At 50.1% G+C, this 22,545-nt stretch overlaps 1 protein-coding gene across 2 annotated transcripts; it reads right to left on the reverse strand.

Moving 5' to 3' along the window:
• Positions 1-534: 534 nt before the first annotated feature.
• On the reverse strand, positions 535-15,495 carry RAB35 (RAB35, member RAS oncogene family). Of its 2 annotated transcripts, XM_031948710.1 has the most exons (6): positions 15,369-15,495; positions 9,992-10,042; positions 9,207-9,330; positions 3,785-3,909; positions 3,576-3,700; positions 535-2,505 (listed from the first exon to the last, which is right to left on the reverse strand). In XM_031948710.1, the coding sequence occupies exons 1-6, from the start codon at positions 15,418-15,420 to the stop codon at positions 2,377-2,379; spliced, it is 606 nt and encodes a 201-aa protein (XP_031804570.1). In that variant the 5' UTR covers positions 15,421-15,495; the 3' UTR covers positions 535-2,376. The 2 variants fall into 2 exon arrangements, with proteins under 2 accessions (XP_031804570.1, XP_031804571.1); XM_031948711.1 differs by lacking the exon at positions 3,576-3,700 and having other exon boundaries at positions 2,399-2,505.
• Positions 15,496-22,545: the final 7,050 nt, after the last annotated feature.

The following is a 22,545-nucleotide window of genomic DNA, read 5'->3' on the forward strand; positions in this document are numbered from 1 at the left end:
GGAGCCAGGGCCAGCCCAGAGCACAGCTGGAGGACAGGAAACAGACCCTGGAAGGATTTGGCAGCTTATAACCTTTATTTTTAGTATTTTTTTTTAAAAAGCATAATTAGAAACTTTCAATACAGAAATAATCCTAGCAGACCACTGAAACGTTCCATTGTTTGACAGGAATTTTCCCATTGCATCGACTAGGGCCTTGGCCCCTCCCCCCTCACCTGCCCTCCCCACCGAGCCCCCTCCCTCCGGGCCCTCCCCATCGTCCACGTGGCCTTTCTACACCACCTGATCTGGCCCCTCCACCAAACACACCCCACCACCTGGGCCTAGCTTAGAAGGCCCCCTCCTCCCTCACTTCAACAGATTTTCACAGAATCCAGGGCTTGCAGCCCCGGGGCAGGACTCTCAAGGACATCCCTTGGGGGCACCTACTGCCTCATCTCCAGCACAGCCCCAAGCAGCAGGGAACTAGCTCGGGGCCAAACCCCACCTCTAGGGGATGAACAGGAGGGAGGTGGGATGGCTTCGCCCCACCCTCTAATTCAACAATTCAAGTCTTCTCATTTCCAGAGCACTTTCCCTAACCAGCCTACTTCCCATCCCGAGCCCAAATCCCAATCCAGTTCCTCCCCCTCCACTGCCCCGAAGCAAAGGCCCAGAGAGAAGCAAAAGCTTTTGGCAGTTCTGGGACCAGGAGACGGGGTAGACGACATCCCCAGTTTTTATTGATTAAAAACCCGCCCAACAGTGTTTACATGGAAAATCTGCAGTGACTGATCCGTGATGTGATTGTCCAATCAAAACTTTGCCTGGAAATCATTTAGGGAAAAAAAATCTATTAAAGTAAGTTGCAGCGAGAACATAAATTACTCCCATGTTACGTGAATCCTTTTCAGGGGGTGTTAAGGAGGTATGGGATTCAAGTGCAGAGGACCTTAGCCGGGGCCCCAAGGGGCCCGTGGGACTGTGCTAGTTATGCTCAGCGGCTCAGACGCTGCTTTGGGTCCCCATCTCTGCCCCAGCACCCTTTGCTCCCATCCCCAAGAAGCTGACCATTGTTACCTGGCCCCATTCTCCTTTGAACCAAGGAACTGGGTTGTCAATGATCTCATCTAAATCAGTCACCCAAGTGAAGAGGGTCCTTTTCCCAGGGCCAGCAGCCCCACACATCCCTTCCTCAAACTACCCAAGAACTCCGGTGATGGACAGCTGGGGAAACTGAGGGCCAAGATCTGAAACCCATTCCATCCCTGCCCTGTCAACAGTCCCAAAGGTGGTTCTAGAGCATGAGGAACGCGGCCTCGGTATTTCTAATTTGTTTTAGTCCTTCTAACCCAGGGGCCACCTGAGGGGTGGGGCGCTGCCACTGCCTGCTGCTGCTGCTCCCCTGAGGCTCCAAGGGACAGGGCCAAGGGATTTTTTCAAATGATTTGATTTGGCTTCATTACCTTTATAAAAAATCTGTAACCCTTGCCCTTCTCCCCCCCCACCCCCACCCCCCAATCCCAACCAACACACACACATTCACTCCTGGCTTTCTGCTGCAATTTAAACATTTTGGTACAAACTTAAGAGCTCCCGTGCCTGCAGTTCTGCGAACCGAGGAGATCAGGAGACAAAAAAGTAATATCCATTGGCCAAAGGACAGAACTCAACTTCACAGAGACACCCAAGAGGAAGAGGTGGAAAGAGAGGGCCGGACTGGGGCAGACCCAAGAGGCTCCCCAGCTGCCAGGAAGGGGCAGGAGGTGGAGGTCAAGAGGAGAGAGGAGCAGGCCGGAATCTGCCAGGCAAAGACTCATCTCGGACCTGGCTCACAACATGGGGACAGAATCCAAAAAACCACAAGGGGCACGATGGGGCGGCCCGAGTAGGGGACCAGAGTCCCGGCCCTGTCTGGCCGGTCCGAGAGGGCAGGAGAGAAGCCTAGGCCCTGATCCTGACATATGGGGAGCTGTCTGTGTCCAGGAAGGAAGAGAGAAAGGAGGAATGAAGGAGAGAGTCCTGGTGGGTTGGCATGAAGGAGGCAAAAGCCAGAGCGAAACGAGAATGGCGCAGCTGGTTAAAGCAATATACATTATGTACAAACTCTGGGTTAATCAGTCCACTCAGCTGGCAGCGTCCACACCCGTGCTGCGGGTGCCTTGGCCCCGGGACAGAAGGGGAGCGCGGAGGAGAGGGTGAGTTCATCCGACACCTTCTTGGCACTCGAAGGGGAGGAAAGAGTGCTCACAGCACCTCCCAATATAAAATGTGGAGAAAAACATCTTTAAATAACGGCACGAAACTGAGAATGTTCCCCCCCGGGGCCCGTGGCGGGCGGTGGGTGGGCGGGCAGAGGGGCCACAGCGCAGTCTCTGCAGCAGCACAGGCGGGACATCAGCAGCACCGCTTCTTCCGTTTACTGTTCTTCGTGAGCTTGACCACATCGTTCTGTTGCTGCTGCTGCTGCTTTGCTAAGTTTTCTTTCTTTGCTCGGAGAACCAGCTCTGTGATGCAGTTGAACATCTGCAACAGACAGGGAATGGCCAGAGGCATCCATAAGAAATACTGTTTAAAGGGGAGACGGGGCAGAGACAGTAATGGCCAAGGGTTCCCCCTCTGCGAGCTGGAAGCAGCCTCCTCTGCAGAGTGCAGTCATATCCAGATCGTGCGAGAGCCCCCAAAGCTCCAATCTACGTGCAGTGGCTGAAAGTCCAGACCTCTTCCCTCAAACTGCCCCTTCCACTGGGTTCCCTGGCATCTATCCCCAAGCTCCCATTCCTGTCCCAACAGGAAGGAACAATGCTCCAGAGCCAGCTGGGGACTTGTGGACTCCTGGTTTTCTTGTTATTCTTAGAAAAAGAGGGCAGGAAAGAGCACAGGATGAATGACCATGGCTCTCCAGAATTTCCCAAAAGCACAGCAGGAGCCCAGTTAGACTACAGAGGAAGAGCCTGCGGGAGCTTGAGGCCCACAGGCAGCTCGCCATCCACTGTTACCAATATTTTTTCTCTTTTCCTTTTTTTTTTAAAATTCTAATAGCGTTTTATTTTTCAAAATACAGTTTTTAACCACTGTTACCACTTTTGATGAACATCGACACTCAATAACTTCCATATCACATTCCCCAAACCCTGCACACAAGCAAAAGGCAGATCTGTCTCCAGGAAAGGCAGAGGTTCTGCAATGGCACCTGGGAAACCAGGAGGCCCTGGGAACATTACTGAGGCCATCAGTCTCCCCTCTACTGCTCCCTATGAATGGCAAGAGTGGCTTTTTCCTGCCTGCCAGCAAGGTTTCTTTTAATAACTTTAATATAATAATAACTTTTAATAACTTAAACAACCTCCTCCGACACAGGGCAGAGGAGAGCTTGGGGCTGAGCAGGTAGATGAATGCCCCAGAAAGCCGTGCTGCTAAGCTGCAGTCGCCGCCAAAGACCTAGGGAAGTACTGCAAAGCCCTAAGCTAGAGCCAAGGCACCCAGACAGGTTCAGAAATTGGAGCCCTGCGGAGAACCCTCCCCAAGAAGAAATGTCAGTCCTAAAGGCTGACTGTTCCCCCGAATCCTCCCTTGGGAGAAGGCCAGAGCTTTACCTCTTCCACGTTGACGTTCTCTTTGGCGCTGGTCTCAAACAGCTGGATCCCCATCTGCCCAGCAAACTTGTAGGCGTCTTCCGTCTCCACCACCTTCCGCTCTGGGTCATCATTCTTGTTTCCCACTAAAGGGCAAATCAGGGTGAGACGAGCCCCCGGGGAGAAGCCAGCCCCATCCCCCCCCTCGCCGCCACCCGGCTCAGCCTCACCTAATATCCGGCACACGTCATCACAGTTCTGGTTGATTTCATGGAGCCACCGCTTGACATTGACGAAAGACTCTGCGCTGGTGACATCGTACACCACAATGACCCCGTGGGTCCCTCGGTAATACCTGGAAGGCAGAAGGGCCCGCGTCAGGACTGCGCAGCCATCTAGAAGCCGGCGGCCTGCTGACGAGAGGAGGAACAGCAGGAAGAGACAACAGCCAAACGCGCTCAAAGGGGCCACGAGGCGAGGGCTGAGGCACGATGGGCGCCCGGCCCTCCCTCAGGCTGCCCGCCTGCCTCCTGCTAGGCCTGCGCCCACACACCTTCAGCCGACCTTCTTTCAAAACAATGGCGCGTCAGGTCAGATTTTAGGCAGCACCGACTTCCCGGCAGCAGGGCTCGGCCCCCTGCCCTAAGAGCCTGACGGCACCCAGGGCCCTCTTTGAAAGGCAAACGGGAGCTTTCCATTCCTGTTCCCTGGCCCTGGCGAGGACCTCCGAGAAGGAGCGGAAGGAGCAAGCCCAGGAATGCTCTCAAGGCCCTCCCAGCCCAGCGGGACACAGCCTCCTCTGGCCATATGCTTTTATACTTCCAGCCTTCCTCCATCCTTCGGTGGAGCCTTGCGGTCTCAAAGTCCTAACAAACGCATCTGTAGAGTGTTTAATCCTTTCTCTTCTCTGGTTCATTTGAGCTTTGTGACAATATTGGGAAAGAGGGGTTTCATAACTCCCATTTTACAGATAAGTAAAAAGGTGATTTGCCCAGAGTCACTCAGCTACTAAGAAGTTTCAGAGGCAAAATCTGAACCCAGGGCCAATGCTCAATTGATCGTGCCAGAGAGCAGGGCAAAAGAGAGAGCTCGGGGACCCTGGTTCTACATGAAGATGTGGAGATTATTCTTCCTCCCTGCAGTTTTCACAGCTGGCCATGCCTCTCAGAGCTCAGCTGGAATGGCTCTTTCCTGGGGAGACCTTGCAATCATCCCCTTGACACACAGAAGGCTTCTTGTCTACCAGAGAAATCACCTGTTCCTCCTCTTCCTCCTTAACAATCCTACAGGCCAAGCCCAAGCCCAAGAAAAAGAAGAGGAGAATTTGGGGAATGGCTGAACAAATTAGGGCATATGAATGCCATGGAATATCCCTGTGTGGGAAGAAATGACAAAAGGGACAGTTTCCAAGAAACCCGGGAAGACCTGTATGGACTGATACAGACTGAACTAAGAAGAACCAGGGTTTAAAAAAAAAAAAATTCTATAATAGCATTGTAAAAATAAACAAGTTTGTAAGGCTTCAGAACTGTGCACAATGATCAGCCAGAACTCTGGAGGGGAAAGATTCGAGATTCAGGCTAAGACAGAGGGATGGTAAATGCAGTAATCTGTTTCGCTGACTATGAAAATGAGCCTTTTTAAAATCTAAAAAAAAAGTAATTCAAAAAGGAAAAAGAGGGAAAAAAAAGAAATAAAATAAGACCATTAGTAGCCTCAAGAGGATCCACTTTGCTGCCCACTATGAGGTTTTCATTCACCCACACTGGCAATGCACCCAGACCCAGACCAAGACGAGACGAGAGCTCCTGGCTCTGGGGCCGCAGCAAGAACATCTTCCTCAGTTCTCCCCCGCAGCAGAAGGCAGCCAGAGCTTATCAAGGACAGCAGCCAGCCAGGCTGGGAAGAAAGCAGAGTTCTCCTCCCTCCTGCTAACAAGGGGCTACTCCCCCAGACCTTTCACTTGGTGGTGATGGCAAGAACCCGAGCTTTTTCTCCCTCAGAGAAGACTCCTTCTTACTGGAGGAGGGAGAATAGGATAAGGGGTGCTATGGAGAGAGTTCTTGGGAAGGGGAAAAGGGAACAAGCATTTATTAAGCACCTACTATGTGCCAGCTGCTCTGAGAAGTACTTTACAATTATCTCAAAGAGTAAGTAACTCTGAACCTTGTCTATCAGTTCCTCCCATGAAGCACTGATGCAGCTGTGGGTTCAGCCAAGGGTAGGAATAGGACAAAGTCATAGCCCACTAATCTGAGGTAAGGAGCTCTCATCTGGGGTTCACCTTCCTCGTTCTCGAGATACTCGGCTGGTATCCACTCTGATTTTCCCCTTAGGGCCACCAAAAGATGAGGAGCCTGGTATGGAAATCAGTTCGTCCATAGCTAACTTTGCACCTGCCCCCCAAGGGAGCTTGACCTCCTAGAGAACAGTACCTTCTCCGGTCACCATCCCCTTCTGGTCCTGGTCTCCCTTTTTGGGATAAAACTCAAAACGCAGTTTGGAGGAGAGAGGTAAGCTTGGAAAAGAAGGAAAAGAGCTAGGAAGTCTCAGCCAATGTGACACATTTAACTATCCTTGTGCCAGGAGAGGAAACGTTCAAAGGAAAATGAAGTTTTAAGATTCTCGGCTGAAGAATGCCAAGAAAGTCTTTGGTCACGATGAGGCTTCAGCTCCAAGCTCCCAGTCCCTAACCCCCAGAAGGCAATCTTCCCCACTGCCTCATTCTCACATCCTCTCCTTCCCTTCCTGTCTCTCTTGTGCTTCCATCCTCAGGGAATAAAGGAAAAAGGGAGCCAAAAGAGGCCTCATGGATTAGCCGGGCCAACCAACTATTTTAGAGATGAGGTAAATTAAGGTTCAGAAACGTAAACTGCCTAAGTCCCACACTGAGCTAGCGACAGACTCCCAGAAGCCAGTACTTCTTCCAGGATGCTTGGCTCTCTGTCATCTTGGAAGCTCGGCTTTCTGAGACCGCTTCCACTCACCGAATGCCAGTGGATGTAACTGGGCTGAGATGAGAGCCAAGAAAGACCTTGGCCTCTTATCTCGGGGAAGCCTGGGGCATTCAGAGAGAACAGGATGACGAGCCAATCAGAATCCTGCTTCTTATCACCTCCTGGTGGAACCTAGTCAGTCAACCTCAGAATGAAGAGTTTAACCTTGTGGGGTAGCAAGTCCTGGTCACCAAAAGTGAGATACCAGAAGTTGGTACACTAAACTATTGCTTAGTAAAGATCTTATTTTTTTAGTTAATTCCTATGAATCAGACAAACTGGCTCTTTTCTTAGAGCCTAGAATATGCCTTTTATCTCCCAAACACCCCCCCTACCCCCCCCCAAAAAAAATCTCTGCTATTCTGTATTTCTCTCTCTCTTAAAGTAAACTCTGGAAAGATTGCAATTGCTACAATCTTCTGGACAACTGGAGCAGAGTGCCTAAACTCTCTGGGCCAGCCTGAATTCCTATAATAGGCCCTCCTGCATCCCTGGAAAAGAGAAGCCTCTGAGAGCAAAGACAGGGTTTCAGGCTCTGCCTCAGCAGACACAAACAACTGGGTGGCCGAGGTACCAGAACAGCCCTCTTCTCCCCAGAAATGAGCAAGTGGGTTGTTCTTTTGGCCTCAGCTTTCCCTTCCTGCCAATTACCCTCAACTGCCCTTAGGAACATCCATTCAGCAGCTCAGTGGAAAAAGGAGTGGAGCATGAAGAGGACAAATGAGGAAAGGTGACCTTTTGGTCCACTTCCCCAATGACACCAAAGCAAAAAGACCCATTTCACGAAGGCTGAGAGGGACCAGGAGAGACCACCTGTGAAGGAAGTTTTTCTGAATTTTAAAGGTGGAAACCTCTAGCAAAAGGCTGCAGAAGCCCCCCTCATCCAAAGTCTCCCTTTTAATTAGAGGCCTAGCTTTTCTGAATTCACTTTGGCTTATCCCAACTCCTAAAAATGTGATAGGAGCCCATTTTCCCTAGTTCCTTCCCATCTCCTTTTGCAGCATGACTTTTAGAATCATTTTTGAGCCTCATTTTCCTCATCTGGAATATAGAGAAAATGGCAGCTTCAAGTTTAAGTCTCACAGGGTCACAGTGAAATCAGTGAGATTCTCAACAAAAAGCATTTTGCAAACAGGAAGAGGTCGGTTAGTCTCACCAGTGACTTGGCCTCCTCATCTGTAAGACAAGGAAACTTAAACTAGGATGGGAGTTCTTAACGTGGCGTCCTTTAGGTCCACAAGAACTCAAAGATGTCCACCAGTAAAACTGGGATGAGGAAAAAAAAAAAATCTAACCAAAACACAGCATCTTCTTCAAATATGAATTTTAAAAAACAACCAAAAACTCTGATTCTGAGCAAGGGCCCATCCCATGCTGCTGCCAAAGGAGTTGAGGCATGAAAATGGCAAAGAAGCCAGCTGGAAGCCAAGGCTCCTGTGATGACAGATCCCGGACTCCTGGATTTCATTGGACATTCTTGGAAGTCTGGGCCTCCCAAGGCTCCAGCTTCCCCTCAGTCTTTGCTATGCTTTGCCCAAATGCAGTTCACTCCTGGGGCCTTCTCAATCTGTCTGCTACATTTTCAGAACAAGAGAACCCCTCAAATAGAGCTGCCTATCCAATGAGAAAGCAACTCCGAGACATTTTGCCTAAATGGCTGTAGCCTTTAACACCAATATCACAGCCACCCCTGTGACTTCAATGACAAGGCCCACTCCAAGCCACAAGCAGGTGGCACTCCTCACACCAGAAAAACCATGGACAGTCCTGTTAATATCCGAGCTTAGTTTCTTATTATCATTCACTTACAACCCCTCAGATGAGCTCCCAGGCCTCTTGAGTGCACACACAGGAAGGGGAGGAAACCTGGTTTCTGGGTGTCTATTTGAGAAGCAATGATCTGAATAAAGATCTGAATAATGAGCTGAATAAAAAAAGGACTTAAGGCTAGATGACCATTTGTATTCCTAATAGAGAAAAAGAATCACTCCTACTTAAATATCCTAAAAGTACAAATCCCCCAGATATCCTGCTCTGAGGGAAATCGGACTAGATTTTACCCTTTATTTGAAGCTGAGGAAGATGCTATTCAAGGATGGCTGGGTAGTAGTAAGTCACCTGACAGGCAGAGCTGAAGAGCTCTAAGCAACAGCTCCACCCCTGCTGCCCCAAACCACTTCCTGTCTGAGGTGGCTCCCAGATGAAGGTGAACTCAGGCCTGGACAATTCTGGAGAAGCCTCAGTTCCTTGGACAAATGGCTCAGAGCAAACAATACAAATGTCACCGAGCCTCAGGAAAAGGAGCACATTTGCAGGGACTCCCAGCTGAGAACATGGCCATTCAGACAAGGGCAAAAGACTGGTGCTGCCTGTGGGACAGCAGAAGGAGTCATTTCCCAGCCACCCTCGATGGCACCGTGGCCAGTTTCTCCTCTGAAGATAGATGCACAGGGTACACACAAGGCTTCAGAGAATGGAAAAACGTGAGGGCAACAACCATCTCTGCCCCAAGACAAGTTTACTTTCTCTCCACAAGACAGACTCTGGCTCCCTTATGCTGGGAGACAGACTTTGACATTATCCCAAGGTTGCATGAATGGTCAGCAGTCAGTAAGGTGAGGAAAGGGCCCCAGGAGCCCACCCCTACCAGACTTACGTGGAAGTGATGGTGCGGAAGCGTTCCTGACCAGCCGTGTCCCAGATCTGTAGTTTGACCTTTTCCCCATTGATCTCCACAGTCCGGATTTTGAAGTCCACCCCAATTGTGGTGATGTAGCTGCCTGTACAAAACGACCACATTACAGAAGCTCTAAGAGCAGAGAACAGGCCAAGGCCTTCAAGGGAAGCTGCTGACCTCTCTCAGCCTGGGCTGGGCTCTCCCTTCCTAGAGTTCTGGCTACAGAATCAGCCGAAGCCAAGGACATGGGTAGAGCCAGAAGACAGAGAGAACTGCTCTCAAGTCCCAAAGCAAATACAACCATCCTGGGGCAGCTAGTTGGTGCAGTGGATAGAGCACCAGCCCTGAAGTCAGGAGGACCCGAGTTTAAATCTGGTCTCAGACACTTAACATTTCCTAGCTATGTGACCTGGGCAAGTCACTTAACCCCCATTGCCTCAGAAAAAAAGAAAAAAATCTACTTCAAATACAACCATCTTCTTCCCTCAACACTTCCCCATCTTTCCAGGGACAATCACATCTCGGTTGGTTACTGATATAAACCAAGCCACCATTGCCAATGGAGGCCTTTATGGTCCTTGCCCCTGGGGGTACCTTGCTCTGGAGATGGTTTGTGCTCTACTCTCATCGCAAGTTCCTCCCAAACCAACTCCTTCCCCTAGCCCCTTTTTCTCCTCGGGTAAAAGTCTAGAGCCAATGTTCTTGGCTTCTAGGAAAAGGAAATTCAGAGGAAAAAGCCTGGCAGGTCCCCTAGCATTGCTCACCTGAGAAAGTGTTGTCTGCAAATCGTAACAGCAAGCTGCTCTTGCCCACGCCTGCAAAAGAAGGAAAAAATGCTAAGGGTCACTCAGTCACCTCAAACTGAGGCTCTTCCTGCTGGAGGTAGATGGGTCAAAGGTAGGGATGAACAGCAAGTCCATGACATTTTAAAGGGGTACAGGAGCAGTGTGAGGATTCAAATAGGAATCTGGAACCCTAAATCTGAATCCCAACTGCCTCTTTCAACCTCTCCTGAAAAGGGAGCAATAATAATCCACACCCAATAATCCTCTCAAGAGTTGCCTGGGCTGGGCATTGTGAACCGTATCAGACTAGAGAAATGTCAACTCCATGGCAAAAGGTCAAGAGTCCACAATTTTCTCAGAACTCCCAGCATGTACTTATTGTCACATGGCTATGTAAGTCAGGTCTCCTTCACTATGACTTTTCACTGTTAGGCCCAAACACAGCTATTCCTAACTCAAAGACCCATACTATATAAGCCAGGCCATCTGTATTTATCCGTACTCATTAATGATGATTACAAAGGTGCCCAAGTTCCCTGTTAGGGTAACCCAATCCCATCCAATTACCTCTCTTTCCCCATCCCTGAAACACCACAGGCTGAATTTAATTTTTTGAAGTGCTAGCTGATAGCAAAGTCAAGATGTTCACAGAAAGAATACTCTCTTCCCTCTAAGAATCATCCCCGGAGATCGGCTCCAGGCCCCTGCACTCAGGAGCCTCCTGCAGCAACCCAAAAGATGCAAGAAACCAGAGATGGTTCCAGAGAAAGGAGTTGAGGCAAACAGGCAATATTTACTACTACATCTGCTGCCACCACAAGCAATTGTTATTTATGGATAACTTTCACGCTTACAAAATATTTTGCATATACTATTTCCTTTGAGACTCACAAAAATTATATGAGGCAGAAACTCTTATTAATCCCATTTTACAGATAAGGAAACTACTGGCTTTAAGGAAGTGCAAAGACTTGTTCTATTCATTTAGTACCGAGAACTATGGGGGATAGAATTCATGGTCCTTCACACAACCCAGAACTAGAAGAGACCTCAGAGAACATCTAGTTAAAGGTTCTTAATCTTTTTGTGTCAGAGTTCCCTCTATAGGTCTGCTGAATCCTGCAGATTCTGTAAAGGAAGCTAAGTGAATAAAATGCTAAGCCTTGAAGTCAGGAAGCTCTGAGTTCAAATTCAGTCTCATTTACTAGCAGTATAAGCTTGGGCAAATCATTCACCTGCCTGCCCCAATTTCCTCATCTGTGAAATGAAGATAAGAACAGCACCCACCTTCCAGGGTTATAATGAGGATCAAATGAGATAATATTTAGCAAGTGCTTAATTCAATCCAGCACAGAGTGGTCAGTTAACAAATGTTTTCTGCCTTCTCAGAATCCTATTTTTAAATGCACAAAATAAATTCAGAATTACAAAAGTCAATTCTACTAAAAGACAACGATAATAGCAGCTAGTACTTATGCAGAGCTTCAAATTTTGCTAAGCCAATGTGTTATCCTGACAACCCTGGGAGGTCTGTGCTATTATTATCCCCATTTTTATAGATGAGGAAACTGAGACAGCGATTAAGAGACCAGCCCAAGGTCACACAGATAGTAAATGTCTGAGGATGGATTTAATCTCAGGCCTTCTTGATTCCAGGTTCAAAACTCCTGATCTAATCCAATCTCCTCAATTAACTGATTAAAACCAGAACAGCAACCACAAAAACCTGAGCCCCAAAGAGGCTTCCCCACTGTCACACAACAGGTCATTTTGGCACTTAAGTGTCCCGGCCCCAGCCAGTATGCCTCTGCTTTGCCACATTAGACACATTTCTGTTTCTGTTACTGATGGAAATTCTCAGGGGGGGTGGGAGGGAGAGGCGGCCACTGGCCCATGATGCTGATCCATCCACACCCCAGTCTAGCAGCTCTACAAAGGCGTATTCACATACATACTGAGCTCAGCACCCCCAGGCATGTTCACATGCCCCAAAACAGTGCAGGAACACCCAAATCTCCCCACCCCAGACCCACACACCACATCTTTGGCAATGGCCCTAGCATGAGGTCTCAGAAAGTACCCTAGACTCTCCTAAATCGAACCCTGTCCACAAATCTCTGGAACTGGATCCCGTCAGAGAATGAGAACCAAAAACCTTTAAGGCGGTCAAATGTCTCCATGCCATGTTATCAAACCCAGGAGTTAATGAACCTCTCCAAACTCAACAACTGGAGCCCCCAAACCATTTTTTTGGTTGATAAAATGTCTCACCTGGCAACTATCAGCCAGGCTTCATTTCCCTGTTACCCAAAAATCTTGTCACAACCTGCCCTGCCCCCAACCTCTCCGGGCCTGGAACCAAGAACTCAGCCAAAGCTCCTGGAGAGGGCTCCTGTTTGTCTGTCTCCTGTCCTTCATCCCCTTTCAGCATCCTTGCAATGTGAGGACCAAAGTGCCCCTTCAGGCCCCACCCCACTAAAGGAGTGGCTCCCCTTTTAGGATGTGGGTTCCTTGGAAGGGAGAAACCAGATTTGCTTTTGCACTCAGCCCAGAGCTTAATCAATTGTTATTTCATTCATTAGTTCATTCGAGCATTTCTCAGCACACTTTAAAGATTCCTTCCAGGTATTTCTTTAACCTGACTAATATCCAACTGACTTGGTATCCCAAAGGGCTTTATTTTATGGAAAACCCTAGCCAGCAGAATCAGGGAAGAAAAAAGACTCTCCAGTGCTGCACCCAGAGTACCTGTGGCTCAGCCCTTCGGCCTTAAGCAGAGGGCTGTCACTTCCTCATTGAAATCTCAGATCCTCCCAGTCATCTGTGAGGCTTCCTGCTGTGAGCAGTGAGCAGTGAGCACAAGGCTCTTGGGCTGGGTCTTCCCATAAGCTCTGCCCAAGGCCCAGCTGTCTTGTTAGCTTCCTCCCTCTCCCACAGCCTCTAGAAGCTAGCTCATTCAGCAGAAGCCAGGACAGTCAGTCTGCCTGACTCAGAAAATCCCAGGACTATGGTCAGATCCCAAGCTTTCCTTATTTCTCTGCTGAAGCAGAGGCCAGGAGCAGAGCAAAACCTAAGGCCACTGAAGGAAGCACTCGAGTGGGAAAGAGAGCAGCTCCTCCTGAGCCCCTCGGAGGAAGGCCTCACTGGGAGTATCCGTAAACACCATTTATCTAACAGCTCCCGGCCTAAGGAAGGAAATGAGGGTACCAATTTACCTAAGCCACAGAGAAAATAAAAGGTCAACAACAGTTGGTGTGAAACCAACTGACCAAAGCCCTCCCATTTGCCATGAGCAGTGTAAGCTTCGGAGACTACACATCTTGGCAGCTGATGTTTCCCTGTGGGTTGAGCAGTTTAATCTACGCTGCAAATTGAAGGATGGGAGTGGTCAGTGGCTACTATGCTCTGGTAAATCCCAAACGTAGCAATCTTCATTCAGAGCCTAAACTAAGATAACATCAAGGGGAAACTCTGAACTTTAGGCAGGAGAGCTCCAGTCTTTATAGAGGGAATAAGCTTCCTGGTCACTTAATGTCCCCAGTTCCAACTCTCAGACACTCGAGGTCCTTCATGAAGTCAGGCTACTGACATTCAAACTCCCCCCTCAAACACGCTCGGCGCTGAGGAGCAGCAGAGGCGCACCAACCGGCCCATATATACACTATACACGCAGAGCCAGACCAGGCTTTCCCTTACTGCTATTCCCACACACCTTAGACAACAAAATGTTCAGCTTGGGTTACATAAGCCAAACGATATAAATCAAGACCTAAAGAGGACTGCTTCACACCATGCACAATGTTAAGTACTGTGGAAACAGGGCCGGAACGCGACCTTCCTGGGCTTTAAAGGTGGAAGGGATAGGGGCTGTCAGCTTTTCATTTTAAGATCTCAAAGCACACTCACCATTCTCACCCTTTCTGAGGAACAAGGCCCAGAACCACAATAACTGAGCTCACTAATTCTTTGGGGAAAGAAATCTCCTTCAGTCACAGTTCTCCCTCTCCCCGTTCCTCTGCCCCATCTGGAGCTAAAACATAACCCCTGGAAAGGCTTATGTACAAATACACTGTAAAGGCCATCTAGCTTCCAAAGAAAGGCAGCACAAGCACGTTCTACTCAAGAAGGGAAAGAGAAACTGAGCCGGGGAGGTGGCCCTGATCCCTCATTCCCCAGCCCCGGCAGCCTCTAGCTTTTCCCCCTAGACCTCCCAGAGACTTTGTCCCCTGCCTTCCAGCCGAGGCCACAGAAGCTGCCCGCTGTCTGACACACAAATAGCCAAACCGCAGCCACCCCAACAGGGGAGGCCGGCGGCTCTCCAGGATCACTCCCGTAAGCACTTGCTGCCTTTGTCCGGGTCCGGTTTTGTCGAATCCCTTCGCCCCGCAGCACCATCCCCGGCATGAGCGCTCCACTTTCCACCCGGCCTCTGCCACTGGTCACATGATTCCCACCCCGGGCGCTGACCACTGCCGACCGCTGCCCCCCTCCCACCTCCTGCCCTTCCCCATAGCCCTGCCCCACCTGCTCCGCTGCTCTCCTCCCCGCAAACCACCTCCGACCCTCGGGCTCCAGCCCCCGAGACCACACCAGAGGCCCCTTGCAGCCGCTAAAATACCCACCGAGAACGGCCCTGGGCACCGGGCTGCCTCGGGAACCGAGGGCCTGGGTTCAAACCCCAGCCCTGCCGCTGCGCGCTCGGGACCCTCCTCCCGAGCGGTCTCTGGGATCTGTCCTTTCCGAGGACCCCGCGGGGGGCTCAGCCCCCCGCCTTCCGGCAGGGCGCCCACGGAAGGGTTAAGCGCGCTTCCTCCTCAGCAGGGGGTGCGGCAGGGAAGGAGTGACTTGAGCAAGGTCACAAGTCGGGGACAGGAACCCCGGCTTTCCCGGCACTAAGTCGGGGCAGGGGTCGCCCCCCGGCTCTGCTTCCGCCCCCTCCCCGTCCGCAGCTAAGGCCCTGCTACCTCATGCTGGACGTGCCCAAGCCCACGGTCCCCACCGCGCCCCGATTCCGAGTCGCCGCCCGCAGCCTCTCCCCTTCCGGGCGGGGGTCGCCCCGGGCCTTCGGAACCTTCACCCAACGCCCCCTGCCTCCTTCCACCCGCCACTTCCGAGAGAGGTCACGGACCTCCGGGCCCCCGACCGACGGAGACCACGGGCCCCGCGATCCCTCTCCCCAAGCCGGAGTGCTCCGAGGCCAAGCTCGCGAGCCGCCCGCCCCCCTCCCCGCGGCCCGGGTCGGGGTCTCGGGCTCCGCGCCCCCAGCCCCGCGCGGCCGCGCGCCCCTCGCCCCCGGGCGCCGCCCTGCCCCCGCCCAGGGGTCCGGGCCCGGCCGCCGCCCCGGCCCCTCGCTCACCGCTGTCGCCAATGATGAGCAGCTTGAAGAGATGGTCGTAGTCCCGGGCCATGGCGGGCGGCGGGCCGAGCCGGGCCGGGCCAGGCCGGGTGGGCCAGAGAGGAGGGAGGGAGGGAGGGAGGGCCGCGGGGCGGGGGCGGGGGCGGGCGGCGAGCGGGGAGCGGGCGGGCGGGCCTGGCGATCCGCGGCAGCTCCGGGCCCCGGCGGATCCACTTCCCGAACAAACAGCCGGAACTGACAGAAACGCCTCCCTCCGCCCCTCGCCCCCCCCGCCCCCACGCCCTCCCTCCCAGCCTCCCGGCTTCCCGCCCCGCCCCGTCCGCCGCCACTGCGCACGCGCCCGCGGCGCCGCCCCGCCCTTGCACGCTTCTGCGCACGCGCCCCAGGCACAGACCCGCCCTCCCCCGCCTTTGCGCACGCGCTTGCCTTTCCCCACCCCACCCTCCCCTCTCTCGGTCCGTCCGGCTCTGGGCGAACGGACGGCGCCGCCGCTGCCGCCGCCGCTGCCGCCCCGCCTTCCCCGCTCTCCTCCCTCCCTGCGTCGGGGTCTGCGCAGCCGCGGCCGCAGCCGCCGCCTCTGGAACGGACGGCTCAGTTATTGCGCACGCGCGACTGGCGCTCGCGCCGCACTCGCGCAGTGCGCAGGCGCGGCGAGGAGGCGGCCTTTCGCGCGCGGCCCTTTCCACCCCCTGGCCCGTAGTCGCCTCCGGGCTGAGGGGGCTTGGTCGCTGCGGGGCGCGCATCCTGCCGCCTCCTTGCGTCCCGCTAGCGGACGTGTCCGTGACGCGTCCCGGCCGCCCGGTGAGGTAGGTGCTGCAGTCGCCCCCGCGGGCGTGAGGAGAGGGAGGAGGACCCGGATCCAGCCCCCTCCTCGCATCCCGGCCGGGTGTCGTGGCCGAGGCGACGCGTCCTTCCTCCGAGCCCTGGTATGGAACGGGACCCCTCGCCCTGGCTCCGCGCAGGATTCGCACCCAGCTCTTCTGCTCCGGTTCCCTCCCCTCACGGCGCCCTGGAAAGCGCTCCGGAAAGCCCTTTGTCGGCCCGAGGGGCCGGCGAATCGGTGCGCCGATGCCTTAGGATTCGGGGGCGTTCGCGTTTATTAAGCTTCTGCTGTGTGCGGGCTAAACGAGCGGGCGCGGAGCGGGCCGCGGACGGGACAGAGAGGAGCGGAGGTGTTAGCTCGGAACCGGAAAAGCGGCTCCTCTGCAGAGTCCGGGAGTCTGCCCGCTCCCACCCTCGCTGCTCCGGCCTCCCGATGCGTCTCCCCCCTCCCTCCCTCACCTCCGCCTCCCGTTGCGTCTCCCCCCTTCCTCCCTCACCTCCGGCCTCCCGTTGCGTCTCCCTCCCTCACCTCTGCCTCCCGTTGCGTCTCCCCCCTTCCTCCCTCACCTCCAGCCTCCTTTCCAGATAGACTGAGCCCCGCTCCCCGCTGCCCCTCCCTCCCACCCTGCCTCGCTGCTCCGGCCTCCCGTTGCGTCTCCCCCCTCCCTCCCTCACCTCTGCCTCCCGTTGCGTCTCCCCCCTTCCTCCCTCACCTCCGGCCTCCCGATGCGTCTCCCCCCTCCCTCCCTCACCTCCGGCCTCCCGTTGCGTCTCCCCCCTTCCTCCCTCACCTCCGGCCTCCCCTTGCGTCTCCCCCCTCCCTCCCCTCACCTCTGCCTCCCTTGCGTCTCCCCCCTTCCTCCCTCACCTCCGGCCTCCCTTGCGTCTCCCCCCTCCCTCCCTCACCTCTGCCTCCCGTTGCGTCTCCCCCCTTCCTCCCTCACCTCCGGCCTCCCCTTGCGTCTCCCCCCTCCCTCCCTCACCTCCGGCCTCCCGTTGCGTCTCCCCCCTTCCTCCCTCACCTCCGCCTCCCGTTGCGTCTCCCCCCTTCCTCCCTCTCCTCCTCCTTTCCAGATAGACTGAGCCCTGCTTCCCCCGCAAGCCCCTCCTGGACCCCCACCCCACTGCCCCCCCTCCCTGTCACCTTTCCCTTCCTTCCTTTTTCCTACAGACACAGACCCTACCTGAGACTACATCTATGGGTGTGGTGAGATAATCTCCTGATAGCGGGAGCTCCTTGGGAATAGAAATCACTATTTAATGTTCTCTCTCTTCCAGGCTCTGAGTGCGCTGCCTGCTTAATAAATGGTGCCTGGTAATCTAGAGAGAAGCGGCGCAACGGAGCTGGTATTTATATGGTGCCCATTAGGTGCCAAGCGCTCTACAAATATTTGATACAAAACCTTAGGCGGTAGATGCCATTATTGTCTCCGTTTTACAGATGGGGAAACTGAGGTAAACAGGTTAAGGAACTTGTCACACAGCTAGCAAGTGTCTGAGGCTCCATTTGAACTCGGGTCTTCCTGACTCTCCCACCAGTACTCCGGTACTTATCGAGTTATCAGCTGCCTGAGACCTAAATCTGCTTGCAAGCTCCTACCTCCTAAGGCATTTCATGGTACTTTTTGATTGCTCTAATATTTCAGTTCTTTGGGCCTTATTTTCTTCATCTCTAAGATGGAAATAACAATATTTAAACTAAACAGATGGAGAAAGGAATTGTCAGTATTGGAAGGGTTATGGACAAGGACACTATTCCATTGCTGAAGGAGCTGTGAACTTGCACAACCTTTCTGAAAAAGAATTTGGAATTGTACAAATTGAGTGATTAAAGTGACTGTGCTTTGATACAGAAATATTTATATACAGACATACCTCAGAATTGTATGCATTCTGCATACTTCATATGCAAAAAATATATATATAGTAACATTGATAGGGGCAATAAAAAATTAGAAACAAAGTAAATCTATTGTGTGTTAAAGATTTACATAAACTGATGCAAAGTGAAGTAACCAGAGCTGAAGAAAGCAATATATACAATGACTACAACAATGACTACAGTGTAAATAAAAATGATACCCACAAATGCAATCAGAAATGAATGTTGCTGAGATATAAAGAACCTCAGCCCAAAAGTGGAGATACAGGAAGGCACCTCTTGCTCTTTTGCTGGGGTGGTAGGGGAGAGGTGATGGGGGAGGTGTCCGTGGGTTTTGAACATTAAATATGAGTTTTTATGCATTTGTTTCCTGGATTTCTTCCTCTCCTTACCCCCCCCCATCCTTTTTTTTATTTTATTTTTAAAAATTCTTTTAAGAAGGGTTCTCTGGGAAGGAGGAAAAATACAGAGAATTCTAAATGATGTAAAGACAAAAGATATCAATAAAAATCTTTTTAAAATGTTAACTATACTTGTCCTACTTTCTCTGGGTTATGAGGAAATTGTAAACCTCCAGATGGGATAGAAACATGAGTTACTATTATCTGGGAAACTGTGTACCTTGTAAAAAACAGGGGATTTGGAATCAGGACCAGCCTCAGTCCTGGCTTTGCTGCTCTATAGAAATTCTAAAAGCAAATCACTCAACTTCCTAGAGATGTTTTCATCTGTAAAATAACCTGGACCGCCCTTCCTAGCTATAGCTTTTGAGTGCTAAGTTACTAGATTTTTGATAACCTAAAGCATTTAAATTTTATAATAGGAATTAAACAATGTGTGTACTCATCTCAATGATAACGATTGCAACTTCTATATTCTTCTCTGAAAAGTGGCCAACCTTCCTGACCCTGACTCCATCTGATGAGTATCTCCAGGGTCAACTGACATAAGCTTTCAGGCACAAGCATCACTAACCATGTATAAGATGCTTCTCTAGCTTGATGAACTTGTTCTCTGTTGACAGAGAATGTAAAAGCTAAAGCCACCTCCAAGCCAGGTGAGCCTCAGAATTCTAAAATGGGAATAAGAGAATGCATTCTAGGTAATCTAGGTTCCTTCAAATCTCCAGCCACCCCCCCACCCCCCCCACCCCCGTTTTACACATGGGAAAACAAATCCAGAAAGGTTAAATTAATTACATGGATAGTGAGAAATTAGAAGTTAGAGGAAGACTTCACAGGATGTATGTGTGCACATGTACAAAGTAGAGTGTGATAGGAGCAAAGAAAAACTTAAGAAAAGGTGCTCCAGAAAATTTGAAACAACACTCAGCTGGAATCTCCAGGAAAGACTTGAAAGAGCTAAACCTTGAAGGAAAGACTAGAATTCTAAGACATGCATGTGAGGAAAGAAGACATGCTTTGGGGCCAAATGTACAATGTATGTAGAGTTTGTAACTGAAAGCAAGAAAGGGAAATAATGAGACCACTAGAAAGGTAGTTTGGAATCCAGTTGTAGAAGGTCTATAGTGTCAGGCTAACGAATCTGTATTTTCCCCCTTGGAATGAAGCCAGGCAAGGATACAGGGTCCTAAAAGGTTTTTGAGCAACAGAATGATATGATCAGACTTTGTTTTTTAATTTTCTTTTTTTCATATTTTTATTTTTTATTAAAGCTTTTTGTTTTCAAAATATATGCATGGATACTTTTTCAACACTGATCAGTGCAAAACCTTGTGTTCCAAATTTCCCACCCTAGATGGCAAGTAATCCATTGTATGTGAAACGTGCAATTCTCTACTTGTTTATACAATTATCATGCTGCACAAGAAAAATCAGATCAAAAAGGGGAAAAATGAGAAAACAAAAATGAAAGCCAACAACAACAAAAAGTGAAAATCCAAATTCAGTTCCTACAGTCTTCTCTCTAAGCAAATGGCTCTCTTCATCACAGGATCATTGGATGGCCTTAATCATCTCATTGTTGAAAAGAGCCACATCCATCAGAATTGATCTTCATGTAATTTTGTTGCCATGTACAATAATCTCCTGATTCTGTTCATTTCACTTAACATCAGTTCATGTAAGTTTCTCCAGGCCTCTCTGAAATCATCCTCCTGATTGTTTCTTATAAAACAATAATATCAGAATTCTACACTAACATCAGACATGGCACTTGGCAATTGTATGAAAAATGGAGTGTAGAAAGAAATGTTTTGTGCACCCTGTAATTCCTCCTCATTCATCAGAAGTATGGCCTTGTGATTATAGACAAAATTTGAAGTTCCTCTGCCCTTTTCAGGCATTGTCCCCTGCTTTCCACCCCTTCCGTGAGAGGTGCTTCCTACTCTGCTCTTCTCTGGTTAGAGCGCCTTCCTTCCCTAAGGGAGTATCACTGTCCCAGAGCTTTGCTAGACTCCTTCTGCTTCACCAAAGCCAAGCAGATCTCACTGCCTTAGGTCATTGCTAACTAATAGCTCCTGTAAAAATAGAAATTGTATCATACATCCCTTCCAGTTCTGGGTTTCAGAGCTTAAATCACGATTGCTCATATGGTAAGGAGCAGAGCCAGAATTCACATCTAAATCTTTGACTCTTCTGCACTCACCTACCTCATGCATTTGCCCAATTTCTCTTGGACTCGACTACGCCTGAAGGGATATGTAGCTATGTGTTATCTGTCACCTGTAGAAATTGCTTTGTGTCCAGATGTTGTAAGAACGGATTCTGTCTGCTTTGGCAAGTCAGTCCCACCCTGAAAGAGGCACAAAACTCCACCAAAAGCTGCCTGGCCTCTATACTAGGTTTGACATTCAGTTGGCCATCCATGAGGTTATCAGGACTCCTCTTTCAGACCAAGAAAGGTGATCCTTCCTAAGAGAGAGAGGGTGACAACACTAGTGCAGCAATCCTGTCTGTAGCATTCCTAACAGTTCATGTTTCCAGCAAGACCTTGAGCAGAGACATTGTTGGACATGCTCCCTCTTTCTCCTCCCTCTATTAAATGCTTTAAAGTTTATAAAAGGCTTTGCCACTTGAAAGCAAGTAGTGCCAGAGTCATTATCCCTGTTTTACAGATGTGGAACAGGTTTTTAAAAGGAAAGGGATTTGTCCAGGGTACAGCTAGTGAATGTTGGAAGTCACATTCATGCTCAAGTAATCTTGATTCCAGAGCCAGGACTGTTTCTGCCTCAGGATGTTGTCTGTATAAGTTGATAAATTAATGTTTGCTCCAGTATTAATGGCTTCATAGTTGTGTGAGAAGGAGGTGGGGACCTCAGTATGAGTCAGGAGCATGATAGGAGTCAAAAATGATAATTCAGCCTTTGGCTGGATGAAGAGATAGCATCTTATATGAAGGAGCTGACTGTTCCATTGTCCTGTAGGAAGACTTTTTACACCTTTCCCTCTGGATCAGTTCCATACACACACAGGTGTAAAAAAAATCTGGAGGTAAAAAGAGCTGGATGTACTGGTGGGAGAAAGTATCAGGATAAAATGCAAATTCTCTCACCTTTCACTTACTCATTCAAGAAGCATGGAATAACCAATTCTTCCTGTGCAACAAGAGAACTGTTCGGTTCTGCACACATATATTGTATCTAGGATATACTGTGACATATTTAACATGTATAGGACTGCTTGCCATCTGGGGGAGGGGGTGGAGGGAGGGAGGGGAAAAGTTGGAACAGAAGTGAGTGCAAGGGATAATGTAAAAAATTATCCTGGTATGGGTTCTGTCAATAAAAAGTTATAATTTAAATAAATAAAATCTTACAATTTGAAAAAAAAAAAAAAGAAGCATGGATTAAGTGCCCACTGTGTGCCAGACACTTAGGAGGTGCTAGGGATATAAAGCCAAAAATGAAATAGTCTCTGCCCTCAAAGACATAACCTGTAAAACAATATATACACATCAGTACATATACATAGTAATTTCACAAGGTGAAGAACAGACTAGACTTTCTATAGGATGTGGCTCTTGAACTTAACTTTAAGAGAAGCTTGGAATTCCATGAAACCAAGAATCTCAGATGTCTTAGTCTCAGTGCATGAGGTTTCTGACCATCCATTTGAGAGAGATCTCTGAACCCTGGCATTTGTCTGAACCGCATATATATTGAGCACTATCATACTTGTAAATTTTTCCTTTGTATTGTTTGTCCTTATGCTTTTATTTATCATAGTAATTCAAGGTAGGACAGCTGCAGTTACTTTCTGAGCAGTTCTGCCATCCTCCATTACTACTACCACCAAGAACTGCCTCTTGAGAAGGGTGATGATATTCTAGCACTCTCTGCTCTCCCAAATTCCTACTCTAGGGATCCCTATTTCCCTTCTCAATCCTGTTTCAGTCCTATGGTTAACCATTTCAGCTATATATTGTCCTCTCTATTCTACCTCCTCTCTAGTCTTAGCAGTTCCTGCCCTGAAAAACACTAATCCTGAGTTACTTCCACTTTCTACCATGACT

This window comes from Sarcophilus harrisii, chromosome 1 (assembly GCF_902635505.1).
Source record: "Sarcophilus harrisii chromosome 1, mSarHar1.11, whole genome shotgun sequence".
NCBI classification, from domain to species: domain Eukaryota; kingdom Metazoa; phylum Chordata; class Mammalia; order Dasyuromorphia; family Dasyuridae; genus Sarcophilus; species Sarcophilus harrisii.